This window comes from Electrona antarctica, assembly GCF_951216825.1.
Source record: "Electrona antarctica genome assembly, chromosome: 3".
Lineage (NCBI taxonomy): Eukaryota > Metazoa > Chordata > Actinopteri > Myctophiformes > Myctophidae > Electrona > Electrona antarctica.
Genome location: NC_136808.1, coordinates 28,252,527 through 28,270,080, shown reverse-complemented (window position 1 = coordinate 28,270,080; position 17,554 = coordinate 28,252,527). Strand labels below are relative to the sequence as shown.

At 43.3% G+C, this 17,554-nt stretch overlaps 1 protein-coding gene across 1 annotated transcript in view; it reads right to left on the bottom strand.

Annotated features, from left to right (window-relative positions):
* Nucleotides 1-15,583, bottom strand: part of LOC306920114 (mothers against decapentaplegic homolog 6-like) — a 21,377-nt gene extending 5,794 nt beyond the window's left edge. The window contains exons 1-3 of the mRNA XM_079496743.1: nt 14,124-15,583; nt 12,632-12,685; nt 11,395-11,472 (exon numbers count right to left, since the gene is read on the bottom strand). Coding sequence (XP_079352869.1) covers nt 11,395-11,472; nt 12,632-12,685; nt 14,124-14,865 — 874 coding nt within the window. The 5' untranslated portion in view covers nt 14,866-15,583. The remainder of the gene's footprint in view (nt 1-11,394; nt 11,473-12,631; nt 12,686-14,123) is intronic.
* Between the last annotated feature and the right edge of the window lie 1,971 nt (nt 15,584-17,554).

Below are 17,554 nucleotides of genomic sequence, written 5' to 3'. Positions count from 1 at the left end.
TTTCATCCAGTGCCAAGGATTAGATTCCCCTCCAGTTATTAGACTCTTCCACTGTGTTGAAAGAAGCGGGTGGTTTGAGGTGGGCGGTTCGGGGTAGAATTCAGCTACTGACAAACCTGGGCCCCTCCCCTCCATTATTTATGACCAAGATGCTTTGTTTCGATTAAACTTCCTCACCCCCCCACCCCACCTCGCTCAGTCCCCGAAGCGAAAAGAAAAAACACTGTAAGAATAAGGGGAAAAGCAAAAAAAACACCCCTCCCTGGCTGCGAATGGTAGGCTCTGTGTTGTTTGAGACAACTATCATTACAGAGCAACTTCAATCCAGCAAGCCACATTTAGGCTGGCGTCTGGACTATCTCTGCCATCAGAGGGCTGTGTTATCAGCCAGACATGGACTTTACAGTAGCATACAACGGGGGCCTTCCTGCGCCAACGAACACACGCAAATATGTGCATGCGCAGCCGCATACACAGTACAATCCTGATGGTTCATTTAACTCTTGGACCCTTATACAGGTTAAATGACCACTCAGGATGTTACGGGAGTGGGCTACACACGCATGCACGCACGCACAGTCGCTCACTCGCTCGCACACACACACACACACACACACACACACACACACACACACACACACACACACACACACACACACACACACACACACACACACACACACACACACACACGTTCTTGCACACAATACACGCATACAGTTTTTTCTTGTCTGTCTCTCTCCATTGTGCTATGTATCTTCTGATGCCGTGCAGAGAGTGATTAGGCATCTTATCAGTAGAGCTCTTCATTTAGGATTTTCACTTAAGAAGACAGTCAGGGAGACAAGTCTCTGCCTCCAGTCAATCATATTGCCCAATGCCCAGTCATACAAACAGGCCTACAGTACATACCTAGAGGCAGAGGGTAAACAAAACCACAGGAAAGGTACTGTCCTCTCCTGTAAAAGTTCCTAAGAAGAAGTACTCAAAGGCAAGTCTAGAAAGCCTAGGTCCATCTCCTTCAACGGGAAGTGAGAAAGCAACCCATTTCCTGCATTTCTGTCACATCAAAGTGTGCTATGGAGTGTACAGCACAAGGAAGGCAGGTTTGTCCTGCATAATAGGAAGTTAATTATTTATCATATAAATCTATTTATCATATAAATATGTAAATCACTTTCCCCTGTCTTTATTCTGTCCACAGTTGTTATTTCAATTAGCTTACTTAATTTCATCTGAGTTCCACGAACAGTAAGACAAGCTTCCTCCAAGAACTCTATTCAGCACCAATCATATGGGTGAAATTTGAAGGTATATGAAGGTTAGCATGTTAAATAATACAAATGGTGTCACTGCAGCCCGTGACTCACGGGGGATACATGACTGGTTTGTTTAGCAAAACAGCACTGTCTCCACTACATTGAGATCTCACTGTGTGTCTGCTCGGTAATGGGTTAAATAAATTGATACAAAACAAATCCCACAATTTTGCAACCAATTTTTTCACCCAGTGTCAATTATCTAATGTAATCCTGGGCGCTACACTTTCTCTGCCAACCTGGGGGGGCAGTGAGGGTACCTACCCTAAGGGACACAGGGAGATCATGCAAACTCCACACAGAAAGGCCCTTTCGCCAAACCCGCCTCGGGTATGGGCACTGATGACGCGAGAGAGCACGCCCCCAATCGCCCACAGTGTCCCCAGCGGGAATCGAACCCAGGACCTTCTAGCTGTGAGGCGACAGCACTACCGACTGTGCCACCGTGCCCCCCAGAATTGAATGCCCCCCATGATGATGTGATTGGTGTCATTCATGTACTGGTGGTAATCCCACTGGCAAACACTGTGGGACAGCAGTTTCCACAGTGCATCAAGATGCACAGCTTTGGGCTTGTACGTGCGTGTGTGTGTGTGTGTGTGTGTGCGCATGCGTGCATGCGTGCATGCGTGCGTGCGTGCACAGAGATGACAGGCAGCAAGGTGGGCTGCATGTGGAACTTTCCACAAAGTTGCTCTTTCTAATTGGCTTTCTATAGCCTACTTTTTTGGGTCGTATTACGGTTCTTCGCGTCGTTACATCGTGTTGTTTCGAGAATATTCAAGGGCGTGTTATTTAAATGACAATCTGCTGCAGCCGCCAGATTTATCAAATTTAAGCCATATTTTGTCTTAAATATCTTCTATCATTTTGTATAAAGCTCCGGTAAAACATATTCTATACTACCCGACACTGAAAGACATCACCGGGTAAAGTAAATGACCGTAAGTAACTTTGTATCCCCAACTGTCTACATCTGTTCCTGTCAATAATGGCTGTGTTTTTATTTATGAATATGATTTAATGGCCAAAACAATATTTAAGCCAAAAACTAAATTAGCCTACAACCATGTAAGTCCAGGTAAAAGACAAACACAGTAAATATTTACTAGATACTAGCAAGAGAGAGAGAGAGAGAGAGAGAGAGAGAGAGAAAGAGAGAGAGAGAGAACCAGAGCTAGCCGAGCCCCCTCCACTCTGAAACACATTCCTGGACAGGCCCTTTTCCTCAACACTTCCTCCCCCACTCAGCCAGTCAGCCAAAGGGGTCAAACTGACAAGTCTCTATTTTCACATGGTACTATATGGCCCCTGAATAGACCGTCCCTCGCTCCATGTAAGACAATCATAGCCGTCTCTTGGAAATAGACCAGGACCCATTTGTTACACAATGACATTATACTGAAATCTACATTTTTATGAATTATCTCTAATAATGTTACAGAAAACTTGGGGAAATGGTATGTACACTTACTGGTAAATACAGGAGCTTAACTATAATCTAAGAATGGAATCCACATGCAATAAACATAATGAACAATGAAAATCTCACTCTGTACATTTCCACTTACCTTAACTGTACTGTGTAATATACATATACAGACCAAATAATCATGGGAAATAGGGGTGTATTATGTGTAGGGGCGATCAGGTTTTTTGGGTTTTTTTGGGGGAACATTTCAATATTTTCTAAATTATTATGTCAAAAACCACATAAAAACTGTTCCTTTGTGTGTGGGGAGGAAGGGGAGAATGTTCAGGCCTGTCACAGAGATGCAAAGTGATATTATACTATATATCTGATTGACTTTTATACCACTTAAATGGTATAAAAGTTTGGTTTCTCCAGAGCGGGTAAATTGCAGATCCAGTCATTTGGAGTGACAATCCAACCGATTTAAATCTGTGGCCGATCGACACCTCTAGTGGGAAATGTGTACATTGATTTGCTATATGCAATTTCAATAGGTCCACTTCATAACTCAGAAACCTACGGTGTGCTGGTCTTTATCCACATGTTGGATCACTGCTCAAAGCAGCACATTTATTTTGCGCCACGTTACAATCTACTTCATCATTGACAAAAAGTCTCTCTTCAAATATGAAATATCATTATCATGTAAACAATTAATCATAGCCTACACTGCCAGATCGCCTTTAATTAAACAAACACTTTCATTTTCAACCTTATCTTCATATAATTGGTTCTCACTTATGCTCAGTATGGTAAAAATCTATTCACTCTGTCTCCATGGGTCCGGACAGTTCAGAAACCTCAAACCTGTCTACCAGTGACATAATCAGTGGAGATGGCAAGATCTGTCTTCCTGGAAAGTTAGCATGCTATAATACGAGCCATTATTCTTGCAATAATACAAAATAAAATAAAACGTTTTAAATCTTGTGTGAAATCACCAAACCTGCCTGCATATATGTCACCGGTAGGCAAGTAGGCCCTTCTCTGAGACACAGACTGAGTAGACAAAAATGGTACTATATTATAATGAGCATTTAGTGAGGACCCTTTATATGAATGGGTGAAGTGGTCCTTTAAATTAATTTGAGTGTAATTCTGCTCAAAATGCGGCATGACTGAATGAATGACTGACTGAATTGTACCATGTATTCCAGTTTCATCTGTTTCTCAGTTCATACCAATTACCATTTGAACATCACATAAAAGTAAAGATACACGCACGCACGCACGCACGGACGCACGCACGCACGCACGCACGCACACACGCACATGCTACACTACAATACAGTACATAGCACATACATGCACACACACATTATGTATGCCCAACTATACTGTATCTCTTTCATTATCTTCATATAGGAAGCTACAATCAGAATGGTGCTGCCCTAAAACAAACTCAACTTAAGCATTGCATTCAAGGCACACAGCACATGCGACAGTTTCCAACATTTCACAGAGTCAGAGGCTGTCGACATCTGCAAAGAATCTTTAGGTTCAGCAACATGGCAGGATTCCATTAGGAGCCAAATTGCGAGCTGGCAAAAACTCTGAGGGAACAACGGAAAGCCACAGCCAGTCCTGTAATTTAAACCTTATTTTAAATTGTGATGGCCTGACAACATCCATGGACTGAAAGAGGGAGAGAGAGAGAGAGAGAGAGAGAGAGAGAGAGAGAGAGAGAGAGAGAGAGAGAGAGAGAGAGAGAGAGAGAGGGAGAGGGAGAGAGAGAGAGAGAGAGAGAGAGAGAGAGGGAGAGAGAGGGAGAGAGAGAGAGAGAGAGAGAGGGACAGAGAGAGAGAGAGAGAGAGAGAGAGAGAGAGAGAGAGAGAGAGAGAGAGAGAGAGAGATCCAGGGAACAACTTAGGCCGGGAATAAGGGAAAATGACTACAAAAAATGATCTATGAAAAGGAAATCATGAAAACAACAGGGAAAAGAAGGAATTGGTGCATAGTGAATAACGAACTTATTTTATTACAATGAACGACTAAGGAGATGATTCTAATAAAATCACCATCATGTCTCAAGTATTCCATGTGTCCTTGGTTAGTAGAGTTCATACTCTACGAAATCAATTTCACACTGTAAAGTTTGAGAAACACCCAAACTTCAGAGTTTATCTTCAATTTTAAAATACAGTACAACATGGGTTTCACTGAGATAACATTAAAAAAGAAGAAGCCAAACAAAAATGCCAAGTGAACTTCAACTTTGCTCCTTACTGATAATATGTCAACAGAGAGGTTTGACCCACACCATCTAAACTAATCTAAAACACATACTGTAAGAAGCTATAGTTATTTGAGCTTCAGGGAAAGGAAATGTAGTTATGGGTTTCAGTGCTTTCAGTTCTGTGGAGAAGAACTGATGGATTCACAAAACTTGGGTTGAGAAATGGAATTCATACAAAAAGAAAAAGAAAAAATTGGATTTTTATAGAGATGCTGTAATTTATTTGAATAAGTGGCAACATGGGGAAACATTTATAGAGACCCATTTATATCTGAAATAGCCGTGGTTTAGATTGAGCTTCCTCTGAATAACCTACTTGCCGCACATTTGTTTGGAGTTGAGGCACGTTTCCTAACATTTGATTAAGTTCTAATGAGGTTATCATGTTGTTTCATGGATTTGGTTGACTAAAAGACCACAAGTTGAGTGTCCCCCAAAGAATATCACATAAAGTACTATTTAAACAAGCACTATTCAGTATTCTAAGAACCTCTATAAATAGATGATAACACACCCTGTATGTCTCTGATAATTGGTGGTTGGATAGACGCAACAATTGAGGTAATTCTAAGACATTTAGAGCTATGTAAGGCCAGCTTGAAATGTAGCAGCAGCATGCTCTATTTGTAGTGACAAAGAGCCGTGGTGGAAAATATTTGAGGAAATGGCAAATGGTTAATGGCCCGGCACTTGATGTTGAATTCCATAGTCTAATGTGTCTCAGTCAGGCATAAGAGCAAGTGTTGTACGCGTGCCAGTGAACAGGCTGGAGGTTCAGGTCACTGAGAGGCCCCCGTCCACACAAGAGACAAATAGATTCTCACTAGATGGAGTACAATGTAGATGTTTCCTTCTGTATTGATTGTTTTGTACTTTCTTTTCAGGTCTTTGGTGAACTCACTGCTACTACCCATCACATTAAGGTTCTTCGTATGGCACAATATCTCATTAAATATAAATGCTTGACCAACTATGAACCAGAGGCTAACCTTGCGGGCATAAGACTGCATGCTTACGGCCTCTGTAGATCATTTACAAAACCTTATCCAACCATGTCCGTCTGTAAATGAGACTGCACTTGAGCCGTTAACTCTGCCTGATTCAAGCCCTCTTTGAACACCAAAACTAAAACTGTATGATGATGTGGTCATGCTGGTGCGGCTATCAGTAATATACTACTATACTACTACTATATATATATATTTTTTTTTTTTAAACTTCAAGTACATCTGCTCTCTGCTCTAAATGTTTTTAAGTTTTCACGGTGGTATGTTCAAACATGTATAAGCTGTCACTCTCCAGAGCCCAACCCCCTATACCCGTTTTACGCTCAGAGTCAGACCCTACTCTCCCTCACCTTCCCAATTTCCCAACATTCCTGGGCTGTGCCCCCATCAGTCAAAGGGCCAATTCATGGGGTTAGCGCTGCAGCGAGTGCAGACAGGGCTCTGAGACAGGATGTTTGGCCGATACCTTGCTCTACTTAAACAAACAAGCCACCAAAATATGATTACTGAGGGCAGCGAGGGAGTGGCCTGCTCGTCTTACTTCAGGACTTCAGCCACATTAATGTCCGGCCTGTAAAGTATATAGACTAAAATGATGGCTAGCGTAGAATAGCTTTACTTAGTGTGTTTCAGAGTGGCACCGGTAAAGATGCTTTGTATTTTTTCATTTTTGACATTAGTGACATGGGGAAGGTTGACTAATAGTAGCCTAATTGATGTAAAAAACAATACGGATTTAAATATAATTATTGTAGGCAATCGATACCAGAGTTAGGGGGCATACCACATATGCATAATGTATATAAGCTCTAATGCCTGACAGCAAGTCCCTGGTTTCATTCCTGGCTGGCTGGACCATTTGCTGCATGTCTCTCTGTATTTCCTGTTTCGCTACACAAGGTGCATTTCCAGCAAGGCATTTTTAGCGCATTTTGTACTTAAATTCCTGAATGGAAACTCAATACTCAAAATGTTTTATTTTTTGGAAAAAACACTTTTGCGCTTGAAGGTGGTGGCTTTATCGAAAAAAAGTATATGCACAAATGGGGGATGGAAACACTTGCCGGATAGGTTTCAAATTAGAAAGCATTGAACTCGTATGATATCACTTTTGGAGAAGAGAAAAAACGATGCGATGGGGAGCCAGTGGTGAAGGGTGGGTGGCCAGGGTGGGTGAGATGTGGACATGCACTTTCATTCAAGAATCTTAGCAGCACGGTTTTGAATGTATTGAAGCCTCTGCACTGTCTGCAGGCTCTTGCTAGGGATCCCAATGAATGTATTTCCAAGTCAAACACTCTCCCTCCAAAACACCTCGGACCGGGGGTAGTCTACAACAGAAGCGCCATCAATACGTCCAAAATGTAAATTCATCGGACAATCATTGCATCCAAGGCATTCACAGATTGAGCCGTTAAACGTTGGAGGAGTCCCTCGTCCCTGAGGTGTACATTTTATATCTGTTGTAGGCTAGCCTATATTGCTTGGAAACTAAACCAGCCCCTGTCAACACATGTCTATATATTTAATGAAATGCGCAAATTATGCAACATTGGTCAATACGTTTTGAAGTAGAAAGCAGCAAACATTGAATTACAGTAGCTTAATATTTGTATTAGACCGGTGAATGAATAGCCTACCAAGACTCACCGATTCAAACCATGAATAGGCCTGCTTGAAAGACAGCCTCTGGACAGCTAGAGGACGATGTGTATAATATTTTTAAAAGTCTAAAAGAACATCAAAAAGTAAAATACGTGTCAAATAATATGCGTCTCTCTTGACTGGTAAAATAGCACCACCTACTGCTTATTTGATGAACGTATTTCATATCTCTCAAGAATCGCATTTCATCGGTGGATGGAAAAGGGGGAAATGCGCTTTTCTTTTTTTCGAATTTCTGTTCTGTACTATTTTTTTAACGGTTTAATGGAAACGCACCTACTGTACTTGGTCAGAAAGAGCCCCCCCCCCACACACACACACAAAAGGTTCTCAAATGGTATGTGAAATATTTCTCTCGCACCCTGTGATTAGTTAAATTGTTCACACATTTGAATTTGAACGTGCTATGGGACAATTGCAACTGTCCACATGACAACAGGACCCACAATTATCTGCTTCTTGTGTTATGGTGCATATGGTTCAGGCAGAGTTTGGATCAATTTCACATTGAATTTCATGGATGGTAATTTACGCATTAAAACCGTCAGGAAGGAGAATAATGAAATATGGAGACCATTAAAGCAGTGTGGATGGCCAGCATTCTTCTCACAATGCATGTATATTCAGAAAGGAATATTACAAGTTATGTTTGACAGAACATACTTGCTTTTTGTGTGTGTGTGTGTGTGTGTGCGTGCGTGCGTGCGCATGTGTGAGTCTGTGTATGCGTGTGTGCATGTGTGAGAGTCTTTATCCTTGTGGAACCCCTATGAGTTCTCTGAGCTGATCTTATCTCTGAGCCAGACAGAAATTCCTCTCCCTCTCTCTCATTGAAGACACGCTTTTACTCTCTCTCACTCTCTCTCACTCTCTCTCACTCTCTCTCTCTCTCTCTCTCTCACACACACACACACACACACACACACACACACACACACACACACACACACACACACACACACACACACACACACACACACACACACACACACACACACACACACACACACACACACACACACACACACACACACACACACACACACACACACACACACACACACACACACACACACACACACACACACACAGAAAGAAAGAGAGAGAGAGGGAGGGAGGGACTTGTATGCACAATGTTGTTGAAGAGATTAACAATAAGCAATGCAGTGGCATGTTTAGTTGGAAGTACAGAGGGATAGCCGACTTAGCTATAGGGCTCCTATAAGCTTCAAGTTGACATTTCCATTTTCAAAGGAGAGCCTTCTGCTGTGGCTTCAAGGGGAATGTTAACTGATAGAATGATAAAAGAGGCCAGGGCAAAGGTATGTATAGACCTCACCACACCCTGCTGCAGCTCATTCAAAAGCTGTGCTTTTGGCTGTACTTTAAAAAATAAATAAAATGAAATACAAGATCCAAGGCATATATAAACGTATCTCTTAAAAGATGTCTTTCAATATTTTTTTAAAAGATGCAACTTCTTACAATATGAGGTTTGATTTAGATTCTTTAGCTAATTATTGTGAGTTCTGTCTTATATTTCCCACTTCTCCCATTATTCTTCCTGCTGTAAACAGAAACGGAGGTCATGGCCCATCACAACACAAACTATAGGAAGAGCTGCTTGCAAGTTCCCTATTGAGCCAACTGTCTTTCCAGTTCACATGCACTTCTTGGCTAAAGATCCACCTCCCTGCTCCAGTGCTCCATGCTATGGGGGCATGGGAAGAAGAGACCACACACAACACACACACACATGCACACACTTGTGAGTAAACATCTAATTCCACAATTGACCATATTCACACATCGGCCATTTTGCTCTTACTTCATACTCGGTCAGGGCCAATTATGAAGTAAGAGCAAAGTGGCCACTATGTGAATATAGATAACTAGGCAGATGCCCGTTGGGAGCAATTATGCCTTTTAATTTTCTCTATACTGTATGTTTGTCTGTCTGCCTGTGTCCGTTTTATGCCCATTGGCAATTGGACATCTCTGTCAGTGGTTCCAGACAAGCGGTTCTCCATATACGTATGGGCATATTGGTCAGATTGGAAGATGAAAATAACTTCACACTCGGCACGTCTGCAAACTCGGAGATATGCACGCCGAGTTCGATTGGTAAGGCAGTTCTCTGGAAACACAGACAGACTCACTCACTCACACAGATTTGTGAAATTTATGTCAGAGAATGAATGGAACTACACTCTCCCGAAGTACCTGGGTCACTAGACTTTACTCTTGATGGCAAATATACCAATACAAGCTACTCTGTCAACCTCAGCCTGATGGCCTAAAAGTCTAATATCTCCCCTGAGTCATAGGGATATCCCTTCGACTTAGTGGTTAAGATGTTGGCTTTCCACGAGGGAGACCGGGGTTCGAATCCTGGGCGTTATATTGATGCCATGACGTGGATCGGGTTTCGATGTGGGTGGAGGTCAAAATGGGTGTGCGTGTGTTAAAATGAGACAAAGTGAAAAGAAGTTAGCCAATCCTAAATACAAGAAAATATGAACTAGCAGACAGCCACCAAAATGTGTCTGATGAAGTTCTTGGCACATCACCTAACACAATGAGGGACTGCCTAGTGCCTATAGACCTTAAAAATGCCTGTTCCATTCTTTATTATTGCTTTGTTACTGTTGTCATTTCTGCTACAATATTGAGGAACCAGAAACAAATAATTTTACTCTTGTACAGTCATATATAAGATGTAACTATAAAATATTGAATATTGAATGAGTGAGGAAGGGGGCAGAGGGTTGATCAACGAGGCCTACAAACTCACTACACTACAAGCCCCCTCCAACATGTAAACAAATAAGGCTCCGGTTTCATCATTCAGAGGGGGCTGTTTCCTGTCCAACTACACCTACCCCCCCAACCACAGACACACAAACACACAAATGTGCGGACTGCCACGTGTGCACACACATGCACAAGCGTACACACACACACACACACACACACACACACACACACACACACACACACACACACACACACACACACACACACACACACACACACACACATACACACACACACACACACACACAGGTGCGCGCGCACTCACTCACACTCACACACGCACATAAACAGTACACTTCTTCCTCATCAGAGCTGCTTGACTTCCCCGCCCCCCAAAATACCAGCCTCTTTCCACTGCTCAAATTGCGGAATGGAGGGATTTAAGGGAAGAAAGAGGGAAAAGGGGGGGATGGGCAGCTACAGCAGAGTCAATGGAACACATACAGGGATCTTATTGCACTTTCATCCCAGGGAAATATTCTGCCATGCAGAAAAAGACAGAAAGAGAAAGAGACTACATTGCTGTGATAGGGAGAGACAAGAGACACCCCCCCTCCCTACACACACACACACACACACACACACACACACACACACACACACACACACACACACACACACACACACACACACACACACACACACACACACACACACACACACACACACACACACACACACACACACACACACACACACACACACACACACTCCCCAATAACAAACATCCCATACGGTTTAATTCTGACAATAGAAGCTTTAAGTGGCAGATTATCATAATTGTGCCTGTATGTGCAATGTGTGCAATAATATTGAAAGTTCATGGCCAATAATGTAAAAGCCACGATACAAAAAATACAAATGTAAGACACGTACCTGTGTAGTCTCTTGGCATGATCTGAGGCGAGTTAGAGTAGTGGGGGGCCACCGTTTCAGTGTAAGACAGAGTTGGGTCTGAAAAGTTAAGAGAACACAAGTCAAACCAGATCATCATGCAATGGATCAGTCATACATGGTAAAAGTGTTCATCTAACTTGTGCTCTATTTTACACATAAGATAAGTCATAAGACAGTCACGCAAAAGTAGAAAAACATAGTCGACGCATCACATTGTGGTGCTTTTTGAGCTTGAAGATCTGCTATTTTCGCTACTTTTGAAATGTTTTTTTTGCCATGCCCAAAACAGGGACGCCAGGTTGAAAGTGGTTAACTCGAGAGTGTAATGTTACCAAATGGACCTTGCACTCTACACAGTCAAATCCCCAGTGTTCATTTATACGCTGAGGCCCGTTTTCCACCAATAGAACTTTGGTTCCAGACAGGGACGTGCACACATAGACATCAAAGGGGGCTTCAGCCCCTGCCCTTTTACACGTCTGTGAAACAACTGCCCTTTCCAGACCACGAATGCAGCATTTACCATGGTGAAAGACATGCAAATGCCACTCCTTTCCATGCCATACCGGAAGGCAGCATTCAGGAGAATTGCTTTTTCCGAAGTCTTTTGAACTTGGAATGCACCATTTTGCGTTAAACAAATTTGTTTCGAAATCCATGTCGTACACAGCATCTCCAGTAGATAAAGGGTGCTGGGTTGCGCCCCGAAAATAGCTGATCTACAACCTCTCAACGCGTCGCAGTGCGCCGCGTTGTGAGCTTGTAGATCTGATATTTTTGTTCAAAAGTGCCCTCTTACTCAATTTCAGCCCCTGCCTCTCTAACACTCTCTGCACGTCCCTGCATGGTTCTAGAACTGGTTCTGTTCTAGATTCTTGGAACCTTGGTGCTTTCACGGAACCGGCGTTTATTTTTCGGTTCAAGTTTCCGAACCAACTTCTAGGGTTCTGAGACAATTAATTTTCAGTGGAATAAAGAACCGAACCCCGGGGGGAAAGGGGTTGGAACATTAAGGGTTTTACAATGGAATGGACGTAGGGATCATCACAAAGGTGATGTGCACTGACAACAAGTCTTTTGATGTCTCTGACATGAACCTTGAGCACGAGCAGCTGTTTAAATCCATCTTTGTCACAAATCTTAGATTAGATAGTTTGGTCACACCCTCAGTGCCATTTACTGGCTCGCTATGTGGCATCCATTGTCTCACACTCACCCAGTGGCTTGTGTTCATCTGAAGGGGACAGAGAGTATGGAGGAGGAGGTGATTCTGAAAATACAAGATTGTGTGAGATGTAAATATGAGGCTATAGTATTGTGTACAATAGCACTGAACCTTGGAATGTGAACGTTATAATCATAATTTGACAAATAACTTCAGAACAAAGTTCATCTTGATTCTTGATTGGTTAGGAACTTAGGACATGAAACAATCCAACTCAAATGGTTTTGAGGGAGGCTTATTTCCCCAGGCTGTGTGGACCAAACCTTTCTTTAGTTTTAACAAAGCCCCCCCCCCCCCCCCCCCACTAACACATAACACAGGTACAAACAACATAATGTTATGCAAGCAACCACACACGACACACACACGCACGCAGCAGGCACTCACTCTCACACACACACACACACACACACACACACACACACACACACACACACACACACACACACACACACACACACACACACACACACACACACACAGTAAATACGTGGGGGGAAAAACTGAATCACAGAAAGAAGTGAGAGACAGTTCCCCCACTAGAACTACCCCAGAGAAGTCTTTTGGCTGCGGCCTCTTTAAGAGCAGAGGCAGTAATTGCCGGAGTACTCAGTCAGTGAGATACCCAGCTAGTCAGTCTGGCGCCAGCCGTATGCAAACTGTATATTATCGGCACTCCTTCACCTAAATAACAAGAGGAGGACCTCCTGTCAAAGAATAAGAGGCTAAGTGCAACTTGAGAACGATCTTCAAGGGATAATGTGGAAGTTCTGCGCAGTAGGCTACGCTACTCTCAACACATTTAAATGCTGGGAGAATAGTGTTATAGATGACGACTGTGTCAACACATTAGTAAGATTGTTAGACTTATTAGGCTTTAGGCCTATATATATATATATTAAATGTGTGTGTGTGTGTGTGCGCGCGCGCGCGTGCGTGACTGTGTGTGTGCGTGCGTGAGACGGGAAAAACGTGTGTTGGGGGTTGGGGCTGTAAAATACACCAACAACTAGCCTACCAAGTACCAACACAAGTTCGTTGTTATCAAAACCAACTAACACCTCTAAAATAAACGTTTTCATTATTCTGATGTTTAACATACAAATGGCACTGCGTGCAGCTACACAGCATGTGCGGTGGGTGTGTGGGGGGCGACCGGGCGAGATTCATTGAGCCAAGTCTCTAAACCAGAAATAAATGTAAGGGGGGGAGGGGGGGATAAATTGTGCGTTTTCACAGCTGTTTATTTATTTATAATGCTGTATGGTTCAGTGATTTGGTGTCTACATCCGTCCCAGCCTCCCAGGCCTAAAGGTGAGGCTTAATTACCTTGGAGACCCCCCCACCCCACCCCCAAATAAATAAATAGTAAATAACAAAGAAATAAAATGGCTAGACCTAATAAATAAATAAATAAAATAAAAGGCATAATGTTCCAATTGGGACATGAATGAAGTTATACGTGTTTTCGTGTTCTTCTTACCTGGCCCACATACACGACTGTAGTGATAGGGGTTGCAGCACACCGTGGGACTGTCCACTGCGCCGAAGCTGTGACAGTGACACAGTGCCTTCAGCTGGGCCGTGTGCTGCAGGTCGGTCCAGCGGTACAGTTTACAGAGGAGATGTTGGGGAGAAATGGGAGGATGAGCGCCGTTGTTAAGTCGCAGCTCCGTCTGCGGCACCAGGACACATTCACCGGGGATCCCTCCCTTGGACTCCACGGCCTTGAGCAAGGCATCGAGTGCTTTCTCCTTTAGTCTTTTTAAAAGCGCATAAGTAGCGTTCTTGAGTTCCTGCTCGACCCCCTGGGACTTCGCGTCGAGCCTGCGTGCCGTGGGACACTTTGGACTGTTTGTTGCGCCTTTCCTCGGCCTGAGGTCCCATTCCCTAAACAAACAACACGTCACCGTCCCGCTGTCACTCTCCTGTCCCTGGCGAGAGCCTCGATGCTCGGGTGCACACATGGCCCCCGGGTCATCCTGCTGCTCGCCGCCGCCCGTAACGTTTCCACCAGCACACACTCCACCAGAACTCCCCACGGACGGGTCCGCTTGGGTCACCGACCTGCGCTCTGCTTGGGGAACATCTTCTGGGTTACTACTGCCACACGAGCCGTCCCGACCCTCCTCGCTCCGTTTGCTCCCATCTCTCCCTTCTCTATATGTGACCAAACGGCTTCTCCAGAGTCGCCGTACAAGACCCGAACGTTTAGACCTGAACATACGACAACTTGACAGTTTTAAGTGTGTCGTAGGGCCTATTGGTCCAGTCCTGGTCTGAGAAGAGTCCTCATCGATTTAGACTCGCCGCACCAGATGAAGGGTTTGTATACGGCGCGCACAGAATGCGCAGCCGGAGGTCATGGATTTATGACCAACCCGCAGCATTAGAAAGTAATATTTGCTAATTTGTTGCATTAAACAACGATTGACGGTTATTCACCCCGAAAACTGCAAGCGGCCACTTAGTGACCTGGTGTAGCAAACTCAATGACGCTACAACTGTTGCCAGCTCTCTCACAAAACTATGGAACCCCCAAAGCTAAGGAGACCCCACACGCAATGCATGCCTGAACTGCATAAGGTAGTCTACTAAGAAACTAGAAACACAACGGATGACAATCGCATATCCAAAAGTTTCCCTTCTTTGTCCTCTTACTTGCAGCAGCCTTGATCCTTAAAATCCACCATGGCACAACGGCGGAGTTGCTTCACCCCGAAATAATCCTTGCTACATTCAAATTCCAATGTTTTCTTCTACTTGCGTGGATCAAAATCCCTTTGCAATCCGATAATAAAAGTGTGATAGACACACGTAAGGGCTGGGTTATACACGAGTGCCAATAAACTGCAGTTCCTATTCCGTGCTGAGAAGTTGTTTTAAAGAGAGCTGGAATTACTCGACTCTCCACTCCCCTGCCATTCCTTTTCGGATGCACACTCTCCCATACACACACGGGGCCCCCGAGGAAAGCTCTGGAGCCATTGGTTGATTCCCGCCATCATGTGCCAGTCTAGACACTTTGGCGGCTGGGCTGTGAGCCGCAGTGATTGTTGCGCAAACATGGTTTCAAGTTTCTTAACTCTTAAAGACGCAACATCCTCCTTTCCCCCTACTCAAAACGTTAGTAGTTTCTTCTTTGGCTGAAGATACGTATAGCACAATTGCCATTTTCCAAAAATAAACAATAATAATAATAATAATAATAATAATAATAATACCGTAATAATAATAAACCGTGTGTGTGTGTTTGCGTGCGTGCGTGCGTGCGTGATACAAATGCAATGGTCTATTTAGAACACCGTGGTAGTTCTGTGAAATTAGATAAAAGATACAGCTGATCTATCTATCCACACACACACACACACACACACACACACACACACACACACACACACACACACACACACACACACACACACACACACACACACACACACACACACACACACACACACACACACACACACACAGGCTCTTCTTTTTTTTTAACTTAGAAATATTTGAATAACTAACTAATTGTTTGCATGGGAGCAGAGCTCTGTGATCAAGACAAGAGACTTCCACCCCTGCTTCCATAAGGGAACTGTAATAATATAAACAATATGTGCATTCCATGCAGTGTTGTAACAGTGGGTCAGTCAGTCTGTTGCTTTTGGGTGAAATGAAGACATCAAAGTGAAGTTTACATGATTTTTATCTTCTTCTTTATATTCTTAGGATAAAAAACCTTGTATATATTTTTTATATTGCATTAATCGAGATGTATGAAATGTATCTTGTTCAAGTTACATGTCTTCACAAAGTCACATGAAATATTTCCATGAGGTCTACCAGGGAAAAGTGAATCTACTGGCCATCAAGAAGCTTTGCATTGTTTTTATTTACAGTTGTTAATATTATACAAATGAGTTACATTTAAATTAGGTACAGCAGCACTGCAATGAATTAATGAATGAATGCACAGCATGGCTATGATTGCGAATGGAGTTAGCTATTACTATGTAACCCAGGCAGAACTGTCTGTCTGTCTGTCTGACACCACCCGCCCGCCACCAGAGGGCGCAGCTGTATCGCACAAAAAAAAACACACTTAAAAAAAATAAAACCAAAAAAAAATAAAAAAAAATAGAAAACTAAAAAGAAAAGTACGTAATTTATTCTAATTGTTGTTATTGCAATTTACGAGCTGCGTTCGCTTCCCACGTTCGCGCGTCTTACTTGTTGATTGATTGAAATTTGTATTTCAACGTATGTAGAATGCATGGGTACATTTCAAACAAAAGCACAAGTCAATACAAAAACTGTTACTTTGAGGACGACACCATGATAAAGCACTAAGACTTGTTTACAACATTGTCCACCATTTTCAATTCATCAGAACATTTAAACACGTACAAATATACACTATACACTAAGTATATACTATTGAGTACAGACCCCATCAGAGTTGCATGAAACATGGGAAGTATTATGGAAAGAGGAGCTAGCTAGGGTATCCCCCCTGGCACTGTGCCAACCATGCCACTGTGTACCGGTGCGACTGACTCCATGACGCCATGTCATGTCGTTTTCACAACTCTGCTCAGTGCAGTGGATATTATGGCTCCGGCATTAGCACTATGTTCCTGGTTGGTAACTGTTCACACCACACATCAGAATAGTTAACCTTGCATGTCAGAGGCACATCCAGCTATGTGTTATGTCCCGCTTTTTTGCGTGCCCCAGTGCCACTGGAGTATGTGATGGGCTACAGGGCCGGCTGAAGATTGTGTCGTGTGGGAATCATGTTACAATGACAGGATCAGCGAGTCATGGAAGAAGTGGGAAGAGGAGAGGGCTGGAAGGGTGTGTGTGTGTGTGTGTGTGTGTGTGTGTGTGTGACTGTGTGTGACTGTGTGTGTGACTGTG